At 43.0% G+C, this 15,663-nt stretch overlaps 1 protein-coding gene across 2 annotated transcripts in view; it reads left to right on the top strand.

Moving 5' to 3' along the window:
* Positions 1–375: 375 nt before the first annotated feature.
* BNC1 (basonuclin zinc finger protein 1) overlaps positions 376–15,663 on the top strand; it is a 31,669-nt gene continuing 16,381 nt past the window's right edge. Inside the window, exon 1 of one of the 2 annotated variants that reach the window (XM_081888485.1) lies at positions 376–509. Coding sequence is in view for 1 of the 2 variants with exons in the window: in XM_081888484.1 (XP_081744610.1) it covers positions 773–781 (9 nt within the window). In the remaining variant the exon portion in view is untranslated. Of the gene's footprint in view, positions 510–532; positions 782–15,663 lie in introns of those variants that run through there. The other variant, XM_081888484.1, reaches the window with a different exon arrangement.

The following is a 15,663-nucleotide window of genomic DNA, read 5'->3' on the forward strand; positions in this document are numbered from 1 at the left end:
TTTCTGTTCTCATCCTGAAGCAAAGTTTTTAACCTGAAGCACTATTTCTGGGTTAGCGGAGTCTGTAACCTGAAGCGTATGTAACCCGAAGTGTATGTAACCTGAGGTACCACAGTACTTAACCTGAGGTACCACTGTACTAAAAAATAAAAAAGGTGGAAAGTGTTGCCCCCCGCATTAAAAAAAAGCAAAAACAAAGAACACCACACCAAGCTTTACTTGCAGAAAGTTGTTCACATTCTTGGGCAGGAGCAAAAAATAATAATATAGGCCTTAGGTTAGCTGCATTGATTTAATGCCTTAGTTAGGCAGTAAGAGCAGAGGTAGAGAGACTCTCCCCGCGCTGCATTAGGAGAGCCTGGGGTCGCCCTAACTCCTTTTGATCAAGTCTCTGTGAAAGATGAGTGTCATGCCCTCTCCCAGCCAGCTGTGAGGGGTCTGCCCTGTGACTGGAGGGGCATGCCGAAACACTCCCCTCCGGAGCGCTGAGGTGGGAGCATCCTGGAGAGGTGAGAGAGAGAGGCAGTCACAACTTAGGACTGTAGGTTTCTGGAGGAGGGATCTGATTTCACTCCCCTGTGCTCACTGTAAGCGCACATCAGGCGTGGAGGTGCTCTCTGCTTCAGACAAGGGTAAAAAAGACCAAGGCGTGTGATGATTCTGCCTCCCTTACTTGTACAGACAGGAATGTTTCCTGGTTCTTCTTTGTACAACTCACAGCAGAGGGGATGGGAAACTGTTTTATAGCTCTCAAAACACATGCTCCGTAAGAATGTCGGAGGTAAGGAAAGTTCTTTTGTAGTTTGTGCATGGATTCGGGTTGTCTTCCCTCCCACCTCCCCCTTCCCCGCTTGCAAGCTCTTGTGCTATAGAAATAATGCTATTTGCTGTAATTGCTTCATTATCCTGGGATAGCAAACAATAAGATTTCAAGGTGCTACACACTACTCGATTTCTTATTTGACTGCTACCTTGTGCTTTGGAATTATCTGTTTGCTTAACAGACTGAGCCTAAGCAGGTTTGCACAGAAATAACCCCATTGATTTATTTCATCTTTTCCCCCCCCTTTTCTTTTTAAACTGATTCAAAGTAAGTGTGCTTTGCACAGCAAACCTTACTTACAAAACGCTGGCCTTCTGGACAAAATGTATCCTAAACGATGAGATTGCCTTCCTTTGCCTATAAGTTATTGGAAAATCATTGTGATAAAGCAGAATCGGACCGCCAATTAATCTTTCCCCCGTTGAAGCATCAGGATCTGTAAATCATGACGAACTGACAATGTTTAATCGTACAGGTCCTGGTTGTACATTAATAGCTATAAAAGTCATGATTTGTGACTTCAGTGTGTTCTGAGTCAAGTGCTCTAAGCAAATACATTATCATTATTGTGATGTAAAAAAAAAAAATTGCACAGGAGACCAGACACTGCAATTTTGCAAAGGAAGTTTCTTTGGGAATCAGACCAGCAACGGTGTGTACCTTTTGTATACTGTATATAGTTCATTGCTGACCATAACATGTCTTGCAAAATAGGCATTTGGGGGGGGGGGAGTCCCTTGTCACAAAGTTGTTGTTTGTGCTTTTAAAATACAAGAAGAACTAGAAGACTAAATCATTACATCCATCCCAGACTGGCAAACACCGATGTATCTTTTGGGGTTTTCTGTCCTTTGCCATTTCATTCCGTAAAAAAGCACCATCACAAAACTGTCAAAACAGACTCTTGTGCTGTCTTGCTGGCATAGCGAGAGAAATATTTAATTTTACTTTCCTGCTCAGTGAACACACCAAGCCTCTTGCCACCATCCCATTCCTTACCTTTTAAAAAACATTTGCTTTAAAATAAAAACGATTACCCAGCAATTAAAAATGTTTGTGAGAAAGAAAGGGGGGGAGCGATTTTATACAGATGTGTTCCACACTCGATAACTTTGGATTCTTGGGAAAACAATTGTTTTCTAGTTATGGAGACAGAGAAAATACGTTTCTGCTTAACAGCACCCAAGTTAGGTATGGAAGGCTGGTAAAATATGAACATTAATTGTTATTTTTGAAAAGTGGAAGTGGGGAGCAGGATTTATAAATTGTACCACTGTTTTTTTAGGTTGAGCTTGCTGCTAAAGTGTGTTAGCAATCTCTCTCTCTCTCTCTCTCTCTCTCTCTCTCTCTCTCTCTCTCTCTCTCTCTCTCTCTTTTTGATCATGCAGTTCTTTGGCTCCTTGAACCTTGGGAGGTGATTGTTTGTCTTATCTTCTGGTGAGCTAACTCTGCGCTGTGTTGCAAAACCTTGAGGCATGTTGTGCTCCTTTTTACTGTTCCGGGAGCCTGCAACTGAAGTCAGGTTCATTAGTTTCACTGATGGCACATCAGTGCGCGGCTGGTGTTGCCGCTTCCTTCCAGCTAGACCCCAAGCATGACTGGGGCTGCCTTGGTTTGGATAAGCTTGTAAGGATTTGTCAGCCAGATGTGACAAGATTGTCAAGAGGCGAGTAAAGGAGGAGATCTGATATTAATCAGTGCATAGCTCGGAGCCAAACTTTCTCAAATGCAGTGTAGCAACATGTTCTTCTCATTTACTGTGCCTCTTTTGTGGCTACAGATCTGCCACTGTGCGCCTCTGACGGTTAAAGGGAATGCCAGCTAATCGTATTTAATTGTAAAGACGAAAATTGTGGGTGGGGTGCGGAAAATGAGTGTATCTTGCTATCCATTAACTTGCTTTTTTTAAAAAAAAAAGAAAAGGAAAAAATTATAGTGCAGGTTGCTGCTGTTTACACACAGACACTCCAACAGAGCGAAAGTCCTGGGATCTCTCTTTTTGCAAAGTAGGCGGCTGGGGCTACCCATTGTAACGCTGGGATCACAGCACAAATTGCCAGAGATGCATCCCGTCTTCAGTAACTGGATGTTGATTTTTAGGGATAGCGACAGGCCGTGTGGGCTGCTCTCCCTCTTTGGCTCTTGAGGAGCAGAGGCAATCCGTTTAATTAGTTTGGGAAGGGACATGCCTCGCCATCACTGCGTTGCCTCGGTGGACTCTTCCGAGACTGTGTCCGTTTAACTTCAAATCCATTATGTACAGTGGTACCTCGGGTTAAGTACTTAATTTGTTCTGGAGGTCCGTTCTTAACCTGAAACTGTTCATAACCTGAAGCACCACTTTAGCTAATGGGGCCTCCTGCTGCTGCTGCGCCGCCACCGCACGATTTCTGTTCTTATCCTGAAGCCAAGTTCTTAACCCGAGGTACTATTTCTGGGTAAGCGGAGTCTGTAACTTGAAGCGTATCTAACCTGAAGCGTATGTAACCCGAGGTACCACTGTACTAGGATACAGGTAGCGCCGCTTCTCCCAAATTCAGCTTCCTTTCTCATTTATAGTTCGCTGGTGCGGTTTATTTCTTAACTGATGCCGTATATTTTAGGATGGAGTGAGCTGGCAGATTAAAACTTGCGAATCTGCCTTATCGTCTTTAATCGTAAAGAAGAAAGTTGTGGGTAGGGTGGGGGAAATGAATGGATCTTGCCATCTAACTCTGTATTGTCTGCACTGATTGGCAGCTACGCTCCAGGATTTCAGGCAGGGAACCCCTCCCAGCCCTACCCGAAGTTGCCGGGAATTGAACCCGGACCGCCTGCATTCCAAACAGATATTCTACCATTAAGCTATGGCCCATTCGCAAAGTATTGTGATTACTACTACTACTACTGGGACGCGGGTAACGCTGTGGGTTGAACCACAGAGCCTAGGGCTTGCTGATAAGAAGGTCGGCGGTTCGAATCTCCACGACGAGGTGAGCTCCCGTTGCTCGGTCCCTGCTCCTGCCAACCTAGCAGTTCGAAAGCACGTCAAAGTGCAAGTAGATAAATAGGTACCGCTCCGGCGGGATGGTAAATGGCGTTTCCGCGCGCTGCCCTGGTTCGCCAGAAGCGGCTTAGTCATCCTGGGCACATGACTCGGAAGCTGTATGCCGGCTCCCTCGGCCAGTAAAGCGAGATGAGCGCCGCAACCCCAGAGTCGGCCACGACTGGACCTAATGGTCAGGGGTCCCTTTACCTTTACCTTACTACTCCTACTACTACTACTACTACATCCTTCCCCAAGGTTCCCAATATGAAATTCCAAGGAACCATGTGATGTCCCATAGTGGTCACATCAAGCGATAATGGGAGGATTGGTCTATCAATGCTGGGTAGCGACAACATATCCTCCAACGTTTCTCTGATGGAAACAGAGATGTCATATTCCATCGTCATCGTTATACTCTGCCCATCCGACTGAGTTGCCCCAGCCACTCTGGGCAGCTTCCAACATATATAAAAACATAATAAAACATTAAACTTTTTTTTAAAAAAAAAACTTCCCTACACAGGGCTACCTTCAGATGTCTTCTAATGGTTGCATAGTTACTTATCTCCTTGACTCCGGGGGGTCGCATAGCTCCTTCCCCTCCAACATTTCTGCGATGAAAATAGGGTTGTCCAAAGGAAAAGCAGGACATTCCGCAATCAAATCAGAAGCTGGGACGGTTTCTGTAAATGCAGGACTGTCCCTGGAAAATAGAAACACTTGGAGGGCCTGTCCTCTAAATCTTTTGAGTATTGTTACTATTATTATTAATGGCACGCAGGTGGCGCTGTGGGTTAAACCACAGAGCCTAGGACTTGCCGGTCAGAAGGTCGGCAGTTCGAATCCCCATGACGGGGTGAGCTCCCGTTGCTCTGTCCCTGCTCCTGCCAACCTAGCAGTTTGAAAGCACGTCAAAGTGCAAGTAGATAAATAGGTACCGCTCCGGCGGGAAGGTAAACGGCGTTTCTGTGTGCGGCTCTGGTTTGCCAGAAGCGGCTTAGTTATGCTGGCCACATGACCCGGAAGCTGTACACCGGCTCCCTCGGCCAATAAAGCGAGATGAGTGCCGCAACCCCAGTTGGTCATGACTGGACCTAATGGTCAGGGGTCCCTTTACCTTTACCTTATTATTATTATTATTATTGCTGCTGCTGCTGCTGCTACATTCTTCCCCAAGGTGTCCAGTATGAAATTCCAAGGAACCTTATGAAGCTCCATATTGGGCACATCTAGCCATAATGGGAGGGTTGGTCTGTCAATGCTGGGTAGCTACAATGGATGGAGCCAGAGTGAATGCAGCTTCTGTATTCAGAGGTAGTATGTAACCTGGACTACCAGATACTGTGGACAACCAACAGGGACTGAATCACCCCCTTCATGCCTTCCTTTTTAACTTGCAGAGTAATTTCACTTGCCACCATTAGAAGCAGAATACCTGGCTAAAGGAATGAGTCTCAAGGTTGTGGGTTCAAGTCCCACATTGGGCAAAAGATGCCTGCATTGCAGGGGGTGAGACCAGATGACACTCGTGGTCCCTTCCAACTCTGAACAATAGCAGTGGCACCATTAGTGTAGGCCAGACATAGGCAAACTCTGGCCCTCCAGATGTTTGGGACTACAATTCCCATCATCCCTAGCTAACAGGACCAGTGGTCAGGGATGATGGGAATTGTAGTCCCAAACATCTGGAGGGCCAGAGTTTGCCTATGCCTGGTGTAGGCCTTTAGGGCAGGCAGCCCAGGGCCCCACTCAGCAGAATAAGGAGGGGAGGGCCACAAAGCGTCACAATTTCCCACCACAATTTGAAGCAAGTGAAGTAATGCACATTGCCACCAAAAGAGCACCGCCTCTCGGGAGAACCATTAAGTCCCACATCCAAAACTACCACTGCCCAGCAAAGGCAAATTGTGTGACTGCCTTGGGACAGCTGAGCAATGAACGAGCAACTGCGTTCCTCTTTTCAATTCATTATTAGGAAGGTTCCAATCCAGGGCATCTCGACCTTTTGGTACCTGGGGGCCTGTTTGGAGATCTTGGAAACTGTCACAGACACCGCAAAATACCCAGTGCACAAAAGTAAAGCTGGTGGTGCTCAGAACCCCCTAAAAATAAACCAAAACATATATACCACCCACCCCCAAAATAAAACACAGGCCAAAAATAAATAAATCATATAGTGCACCCTTCAGACAATAGGTGACCCCTGCTAAACAACACAAAAAGCCCCAAAAGCCAACAACCCTCATAAAAATAAAATTACAGTAGTAGTGTAAGGTTGCCTTGGCAGGAACCAAGGGACACTGTCTAAGATGCCTGGGCACCAATGGGTGTCATTCCAGCTTTCCACAGCCAAAGAAAACTCTCCAGAAACTTCAGGCTGCCCAATGTGGTTGTCATCTGTACATCTTGTTGTTGTTGTTTAGTCGTTTAGTCGTGTCCGACTCTTCATGACCCCATGGACCAGAGCATGTCAGGCATTCCTGTCTTCCACTGCCTCCCACAGTTTGGTCAAACTCATGCTGGTAGCTTCGAGAACACTATCCAACCATCTCATCCTCTGTCGTCCCCTTCTCCTTGTGCACTCCATCTTTCCCAACATCAGGGTCTTTTCCAGGGAGTCTTCTCTTCTCATGAGGTGGCCAAAGTCTTAGAGCCTCAGCTTCAGGATCTGTCCTTCCAGTGAGCACTCAGGGCTGATTTCCTTAAGAATTGATAGGTTTGATCTTCTTGCAGTCCATGGGACTCTCAAGAGTCTCCTCCAGCACCAGAATTCAAAAGCATCAATTCTTCAGCAATCAGCCTACTTTGTGGTCCAGCTCTCACTTCCATACATCACTACTGGGAAAACCATAGCTTTAACTATACGGACCTTTGTGGGCAAGGTGATGTCTCTGCTTTTTAAGATGCTGTCTAGATTGGTGGCCATTAGTCAACAAAAGCATTCCCTTCCTGCTTTTTTTCTCCTGGGTAGACCCAAAAGTTTGTGACTTTGGATAGTCAGTTTGCATGTCTCCAATACTATGCTATAAAAAGCATTTCAATCAGTCATCAGATTAGCAATGGCTCATTTCCTGTGGTACCATCCAGATGTGGAACTCCAACTCCCATCATCCCTGCGTCAGGGATGATGGGAGCTGTAGTCCAGCAATATCAGCTCCCTTTGGTTCTCATTGACTGACAGCGACTGCCCAGGGTTTTAGACAGGGGACATTGCCAACCCACCTGGAGAAGTGAGGGTTAAATCCTGGGACCTTCTGCATGCAAAGCAGTTGTTCTATCGCTGACCTACTCTCTCTCCCTTAAAGCAGGTATGGGGAACCTTTGGTCCTCCAGGTGTTGCTGAACAATAAGTTCCATTATCTCTGGCCATTGGACCTAATGGGAGTTATAGTCCAACAGCACCTGGAGGGACAAAGGCTCCTCACACTTGCCCTAAATCATGGTCCAATATTCATGTGTATATGGTTGCATTCATATGGCATTTTTTCCATTTCCAGGCATTCCCTCGATTGTTACCGTATTTTTCCGTGTATAAGACGCCCCCTATTTGGGGGGATTCAAAATTAAGAAAGCACACTATGCACTATCCGTGTATAAGACGACCCCTTTTTTTAAACTTCAAAAATTTATGAAACAATATAGTCTTATACAGGGAAAAATACAGTAATTTCTGCCTTCTATTTGAGCTTTCACATGGCATAAAAGCCAGTTCCAGAAAGATAGCAGAATGCAGCTCAAGTTTAGCACTCATTGCCACGTTATTAGCAAACAGATTTTTTCTAGAAGCAAATAACATGAAAATTAGTGTTACACTTGGGCTGTATTTCTGGGGCTAGCATTCAATGTCATGTGAAACCTCAAACAGAATGCAGAAATTAAGAGTGGGGAAGCGTCAGGAAAACGGAATAAACTGCCATTTGAATGCAGCCTATGTCCAAAAAGTGTGGGAATAATTATCTGTTTTTGAGCGCTCATGAATTTGATCTCGGATTTCCAAAAGGTGAGCGTAAACACTGACTAAAATTTGGACTTCCTATGTACTGTAATGTATACACTGATGTATAATGCAAAGAAAACCATGCATGCTATAGCCCTTAGAGATTTAGGATTTGATTGTTAGTGGCGCATCATCCCTAAGGCTTATAGTGCTTTTGTACATGATGCTTAAATTGCTTTCGAGCCTCATGGACAGAAAGAGATGTTGGAAGTACAACAGAGATCATTCCATGTGTAGCTTAAGGGTTAATTCTTTTCTTAGTGAGTCAGTCAATGAAGAGCAGCAATGGTGGTGGAAATAGCCTTTAGTAACCAAACACAGCGGTGTGATCATCACTAAGGAAGCACATGCTCCAATTGGCTGCACAGTTCTGAGGGTGTTTAACTCTGTATGTTTAGGTCAATGTCTTCCTGCTATGTGCAAGTAACAAAGACAAAACCTCTCTGTTGTTTTCTCCACAGACATTACACGGTTTTTGTTCAGTTTACTTAGTAAAGTGTTATGAATCTTTATTTTCCCTCTGGACTCTATTTGCTCTATTTAAGTGAAGAGAGAGAGAGAGAAATTTGTATTGCAATTGAGCATTCTGGCCAATGTGTAGGTAATGCATTAGCATCAGAAACCTCATCTTAAAACGCAGCTTCAGATCTTGCAGGAGGACAAGATCTTCTGTGGTTTCAGCTGATTTAGGTCACATCCATAGTTTACCTGTCAAGCATTCTTATACAACTTTAAACAGATATGGCTCCCCCCTCCAAAGGGGGACTGTACTTTGCTAAGGGTGCTTAGAGTTGTTAAGAGACCCCTCACACAGCTACAATTCCCAGCACCTTTAGCAAACTACATTTCCCAGAGAGAGCCATGACTGTTAAAGAGGTATAGGAGTGCAGATGTGACCTTAGCTCTCGGGCAAAAAGAAAACCTACATCTGAACTGGATCATGCACTATATCTTATGCAACTCCATATATTTTAAACTCAACCGCACAGAGTATATGCACAAGATATCATCAACAACGTTAGAGACTTACGCAATATATTTTTTGCAGTTTACATTACACAATGTAAAACAGAAAAAACACACACATATTCTCCTGAGGATGAGCACAACAGATTTTTAATAATTGCCTCTAATGATGCAATGCCACCATGTTAATTTTCAAGCAGGCAGCATTCCTTTCCAATGACTAGAAACTTTGGGAAGGGGAACAGCTTTTAACCTTGGCCTTAAGGAGTTGACCATTCAAATAAAATCTCCATTTTAGGAGAGGAGTTTTTTTAAAAAAATAAAAATTGGGAAGTGGAGAAAACCTTTAAACTTAGCTATTCTGAGCTAGTTGTGGTAGGGAAGAAATCTCTATTTGCTTTTTTACATGCGAGGCTAAATAGGTCCATGGCATACTGAAGTAAGTGATGGCAACCGAGACGTTTTTCTGCTGGAAAAGGTTTGAGGTTGAATACATTCTAGAGTCAAGCAAGCTGATTTTGAACTAGTTAAAGGAAAAACTGAAAATATGGAACCAGTAAAAGTGTGTGATAGAGTTGTATCAGGCAAGAATGAACTACAGGATGACCACTTGCAGATCACAAAAAAGAGGACTAAAGAGGCCACTGATTTGCATACAACTTGCACTTGCTAATTTTTAAGTATAGGTGCACCTTTAGTAACAGTTACTATGATTTACACAGAAATACGAAACATCTCACCATAATGGAGAACACAGTGACCAAGGGACGATGTGCAGTCTGACTGCCGCTGGCTTTTGATGAGTAACTTTCCATTCTCCTTCAACGTCGCTCTCTTTTCTTAAGGTTCTTTACTTTTGAAATCAACTTGCACCATACAGCTCTTCAGAAAGAGGAGCGAAGGTGAGTGTGATTCTTCAGAAGTTGTTGGGCTCCAACTTCCATCAACCCCAGCCAGCATGGTCAATGCACAGGGAGGATGGGAGTTGTAGTTCAGCAACATCTGGAGGCACAAAGGTTCCAGGGAAGCCAAGAGAAGGGTCATCGCTCAGGGGCAGAACATCTGCATTGCATGCAGAAAGTCCCAGGTTCGATTCTAGCATCTCCAGGCATGGCTAGGAAAGACATTCTGTCCGAAACCAGCCACAGCCAATCAGGGTAGACCAGATAGCCAGTGTGGTGCCCTCCAGATGTTCCTGAACTACAACTCCCATAATCCCTGATCATTTGCCAAACTGGCTGTGGCTAATGGGAATTGGAGTTCAACAGCATCTGGAGGGCATCACAGTGCTTCCTCCCTGGAGTAGACAATACTGGATGGAAGAATGGTCTGCCAAAATGGCAGCTTCCTGCGTCCACTTGAGATAATGTGCATGAGAGTGGCCCGCTTGATTTAAACAGAGACAGCTCTCTTTTTCCATATTTTAATTTTGGGGAAGGACTGAAGTTCAGTGGGAGAGCACTGACTTCGTTTCTGCTGGATCCTTTCTGCTGCCCCTGACATCTCCAAGAAGGAGACTCTGTGGGGCTGGGAATGGGCTGGGAAAGATTTCTGAAACCCCTAAGACTAGTCAGACTAGGCCAGCCTTCGTCAACCTGCTGGGACTGAGCCCCAAACTTCTGGGGCACCTGGCCAGGTTAGCAAAGGCTGAGTTAGACTGTACTGAGTTAGATGGACCAATGAGGTGACTCTGCATGAGGCAGCTTCCCATAGCCCTAAATAGTAGCAATAAATAGACTTAAGCCTAATTCAGTATAATTGAACTCAATGGGTCTTACTTGGGAGCTGACATGTACAAAGTATGTGCAAAGTATTGGCAAACAAAATGCCAACCTTAATATATATATATTTAAGTTTATCTTTAGAAACACAGTAGCCCCAAAGAAATTTGTATGCTTCTTTTCTTCTACTCCACCTTTTGAAGGTGTAACTTTCACTAACCTGTAAGTTAACAAAACATGGATCTTCCATGTTCAACAGGACTTCTCCATTCATTTCAATGGTGGTGAATATCTGCCTGCCTTTCATTTTAAAACGGAGAAATCCTGGCATACAGAAAAGCGTACACACAGATTTGGATCAGGGCATTATATCCTACATTTTGCAAATGCATACTGGCTTCATCATCTAATCTAGACCTTGAGTTTAAAAACATGTTTCAGAGTACATCACGGGTAGAGTGTTAGGGAATTACCACCATATGACATTATGCCACATCTTACCCACCCTTCACCATAAGTTCCCAAGGCAGGTTGCAACAATACAATGATCCAGTTATCATGCCCCTCAACATTTCTCTGATGAAAACACAGCTGCCCTATTTAATATTATTATCATTGCTTTCTTCTAAAAATATACATATAAAATTTTAGGGGTACTCCCATTTTGACTCAAGAAAATCACCTGGAAAGGAAATGAAGCTGTCATCGGATTCACAAAATGTTTAGGGGTATGTGTACCCCTGCATCCCCCCCCTTAAAAAACTACTGATGATGATGATTACCCCACACATTTGACTGGGTTGCTCCAACCATTCTGGGTGACTTCAACATATATGAAAACATAATAAAACATTAAACATTTTTAAAAAAATCCCTAAACAGGGCTGCCTTCAGATATCTTCTATAGGTTGTATAGTTACTTATCTCCTTGGCTCGGGGGTCAGAAAACTCCATACCCTCCAACATTTCTCTAATGAAAATAGGGATGTCCTAAGGTAAAGCGGGACATTCCGAGATCAAATCAGAAACCAGGATGGCTTCTGTAAGTCCATGGAAAGTAGGGACGCTTGGAAGATCTGAGTTATAAAAGCAGACTCCCAGGTTGCCTTTTAATGGGCAGTTATTGCTTCACTTCAAATCCTGGCCTCTCCTTCCCTGGCAATCATCACTGTGTCCCAAATCTTTCCGTGGCACTGAAATTCTGCTGCACGTCATCTATCTATCTTTTGAATCTTGCAAGTTCTTGTAAATTGCTTCAGGACTCCTTCTGGATGTGTTGTAAACAACAGGGAAATGCACGAGGTGTGCTAAGAGAGGCCAACTGCCTAATAAACAGACCCATTTAATTTTATACCGCCGTTCTTGACGTTTTGCAGGCAGATCCCAAGGTTAATCTCAGGGGACCGGGGGCACGACTGAGCTCGGATCTGATCCAGACCCAGTTCAGTACGGATCTCACTGTGGGGAGATGAAGAAAAATGGGAAATTTTGTCATCGTAAAATTTTGTCATCAAGTGAGGTGGTACATTTTTTTAAAACAGAGGGTGTGAGAAGAAAAAGGATTTTGGGGAGGGAAGAAGATTTTAGAGCAGCCAGAGGAAATATTTTGAATGGATAATGGCACCCAAGAAATTAGATTCCTGGAAGGAAAGGAAAAACACCCTCTCTTGTTTACAGGCCGGCTGGTACCAAGCTCGCCAGTCTATTAGCAGAAGCTATAAATCACTCTCTCGTTCCCATCATGTACACAGAGTAGAGAATTTGGCATTTAGATGTTCTAATGACCTAAACTGCACTTGAGAAAGAATTTCTACCTTAATCCAGAGACAGATGAGTTCTGATAACGGTCTGCTTTCCACAAATCTGCCAGCTGTCCTGTTGGTCGAGTTTTGCTCTGGGACTGATCTACCTCTTTATCGCCACCCTGAATGCCGACTACAAAGCTGTCTTTGTTTAAATTAAGCGGGCCAGAACAAAACTTACAGTGACATTTGCCTGTATAGAAGTATCTGCTTTCATCCCAAAGGTAGAGGTGTGAACCAAGAAGCCTTTGATTCAAACCTTAGCTTTGGTAGAAACTTGTTCGATGGCATTATAACTTACTAATTTCCTAATTTATATAGCGCCACCAGTGAGAGTGGCACTTTAAACATTACAAAAGGACAGGTCCATGCCCTAATTTGCTTACAATCTAAAGACATACACAGGGGAAACAAACAGGGAAAGCAAAAGGGAAGGAGGACTGAACAATGAAATAATACGCAGTTGCTTCAATTGCGAATGCTTTGTCCCTCAAGCCTCCCATCTCTTTTTTTTTAAAAAAATAATATTTATTAAGGTTTTGAAAGATTACAAAATTAAAAAGAAAAAAAGAGCAAAAACACAGAGAAATAAAAACAATTAAGAGGGGAAAAAAAATAAATCAATCTTTCCATAACTTATCTTTCATTTGCTTGTTTCCTTGACCTCCTCACACCTCCCTTTTTTGTGTTCTAGTTCAATTAGCTATTTCAGCAAATCCTTTCCATCTTTGCTTTTATCCTAATAATTTATCTTTATATAATGTAACTTTACATTCTCACCAATTAACAATCTATTTTTTCTTAATCTTTTATAAAATTTCTGCTAAAACCACATAACTTCATTCCGACAGCCTTCTAACATTCCTTAATTTTACAATGTTTCTGTAAATAAACTTTAAACTTCTTCCAATCTTCTTCCAAGCCTCCCATCTCTAATGTGCTATTTTTCTAGAAAAAGAGGTGCCGGGACTCACCATGAACGCCTCCCTCGTTCTCTTAGAATGACAATGGCGCTCACCTGAGAGGTTCCAGGACTTAGTTCTGGTGAATTTTGGCCAAAAAAAAGCCCCCAATGTTGGGGTAGTACAGTCATACCTCATGTTACGGACACTTCAGGTTACGTGTTTTCGGGTTGCGGACCGTGGGAAACCTGGAAGTACCGGAAAGGGTTACTTCCGGGTTTTGCCACTTGTGCATGCGCAGAAGTGCCAAATCGTGCCGGCACAGACGCGGCACTTCAGGATGCGAACGCTGTGAGTTGCGGACGTGCCTCCATCACAAATTATGTCCGCAACCCGAGGTTCCACTGTACTCGTTCTTGACTACCTCACAGGGCTGTTGTAAGGGTTACTGAGTTAGTATATCCAGTGGTATTTGAGCATTTGGAAGAAGCATCCATAAAAGGCCATAAGTTAATATTTGAAACAAAGAAAATAATCAATTGTTGTAGCAAGTTATGTCAATTCCCAGAATTCCCTAGGAAGAAGGACTGATATTAAACCACTCTTGGAAATGTCACTCTTTGAAGGGAGTAGGGGTCTTTTAACTACCCTCAGCATCTTTGACAAACCACAGAACCCAGGATTATGAGGGGAAGCCATGACTGTTTAAAGTGGAATGATACTGCTTTAAATGTGTGGTGCAGATGGAGCAGATGGAGCTACTCCTGTTGGTGGGCAGTTTCAGTGCCCTCACTCTCCCTCCTTAGGGTTATTTATGTTTAAATTGGACAGACGGGACAGTCCTTCAAATGGAGGAATGCCTTCTGTGAGGTGGGACACACAGCCATTATGTCTTTAAATTGCATCGTATATACTGATGGTCGACTCCGCAGTAAAGTTATAATGGCGATGCAGCAAAATGCCCCCATTAAGGAAACGAAATGGAAATATCGACCTGCTGGAGGGATTCCCAATATATGTGGAAGTAGGGGAAGGAAATGGGAGCCCCCTCCCCTTAGAGGTGGGGGGGAGAGGCCAATGAGAACTGAGCGTGCTCAGTGGCAAGATACTGAGGGTTTGGGGTGGGAGGGTCAAGAAAAGAGGGGGCAGGGGTGGAATACAGACATCTCCCCACTTGCCATGTGTTCAACTCATGCACGACTGTGTAAATGCGAGGTGAGGGGGGGAATTAAATACATCAGTTTAATCTGCAGAAAGGCATAAAGAGGGCAAAAACAGCCCCCCAAAAAGAGAGCGGGGAAACTGAAAAAGTGGCTGAAAATGAGTGGGGGGAATGGCTAGCAGTTCTGGGTACTGGTGTACCTCTGAATCACAGCCAAGCACTTTGGAGTACCAGTCTGCCTGCCTTGTCATTGTTTCCACATCGTCCTCAAACAATGGGAAAGACTGACAGCTGCCATTGCCACCATTCATACCAATCTGGTAAGTGCTGCTGCTTTTTAAAAGGGGGTTTCGAAGGTTTCCAGAGGCAGACTCCCAAAAGAATTTATTGTTACTGCTGTTGTAGCTTCCAGTCAAAAGTAGGGTGGATAAAAATCTGTGGGGGTTTTTTTAAAAAAAAATGTCGGGTTTTTTTTTATTTAAATCCGTTTTTTTTTTTAATTTAAATTGGATTTTTAAAATAAAATGCTTTCGGAGGAAAAATCTTTCTAAAGATAGTTTTCTATTTAAGTTACATTATAGTCCAAAGGCTATTCATCAGGAAAGAAGGATTTGTTTTAAGTTTTTCATGTGTGCTAAAACTCAGTCTAAGTTGTTGTTTAAAAAAAAAAATTTAACCACATCAGTTAACAAACATGGATACATATGCTATAATGCTATTATTTTAGTTAAATAAATTGTTTAAATTGTTATTAAGGAAATGATTATTTTTCTCCTTCCAATAAAGTACAGCAAAAAAGTTGTCCAAATATAAGCAGTTAACTTCTTAAACCTCACAATAATTTCATAATTATCTCTCTATGTATTTCTAATAGTATAACCAAATCAGTAATTTTTGATAGAATTGTAAAAACTACTCTGAAAATTTATTACTCCAAAAATGAAACCTTCATCTGGTTGTCAATATTAAGATTATACCAGCAAGAATGAGTCTTTCTGTAAAAAAAATGATTTAAATCAAGTCTTACTGACTAGAGATTTAAATTGTGATTTAAATCAAATCCACCCTGGTCAAAAGTGAATATAATATGACAGCAAATAAGAGATGTATCAACAAATACACAGGATCCAGACACTATAAAAAACAAGGAGGGAATGGTTAGTAAACAGGGGTTTCTTACTTAGGCACTGAAGTCTTTAGCCACACAACTATCCTACAACATCAGCTGAATATTCAGTAATCTGGCCCGCTATCTAGCAAAT

Source organism: Podarcis melisellensis, assembly GCF_964234715.1.
Source record: "Podarcis melisellensis genome assembly, chromosome: 14".
Classification (NCBI taxonomy): Eukaryota; Metazoa; Chordata; class Lepidosauria; order Squamata; family Lacertidae; genus Podarcis; species Podarcis melisellensis.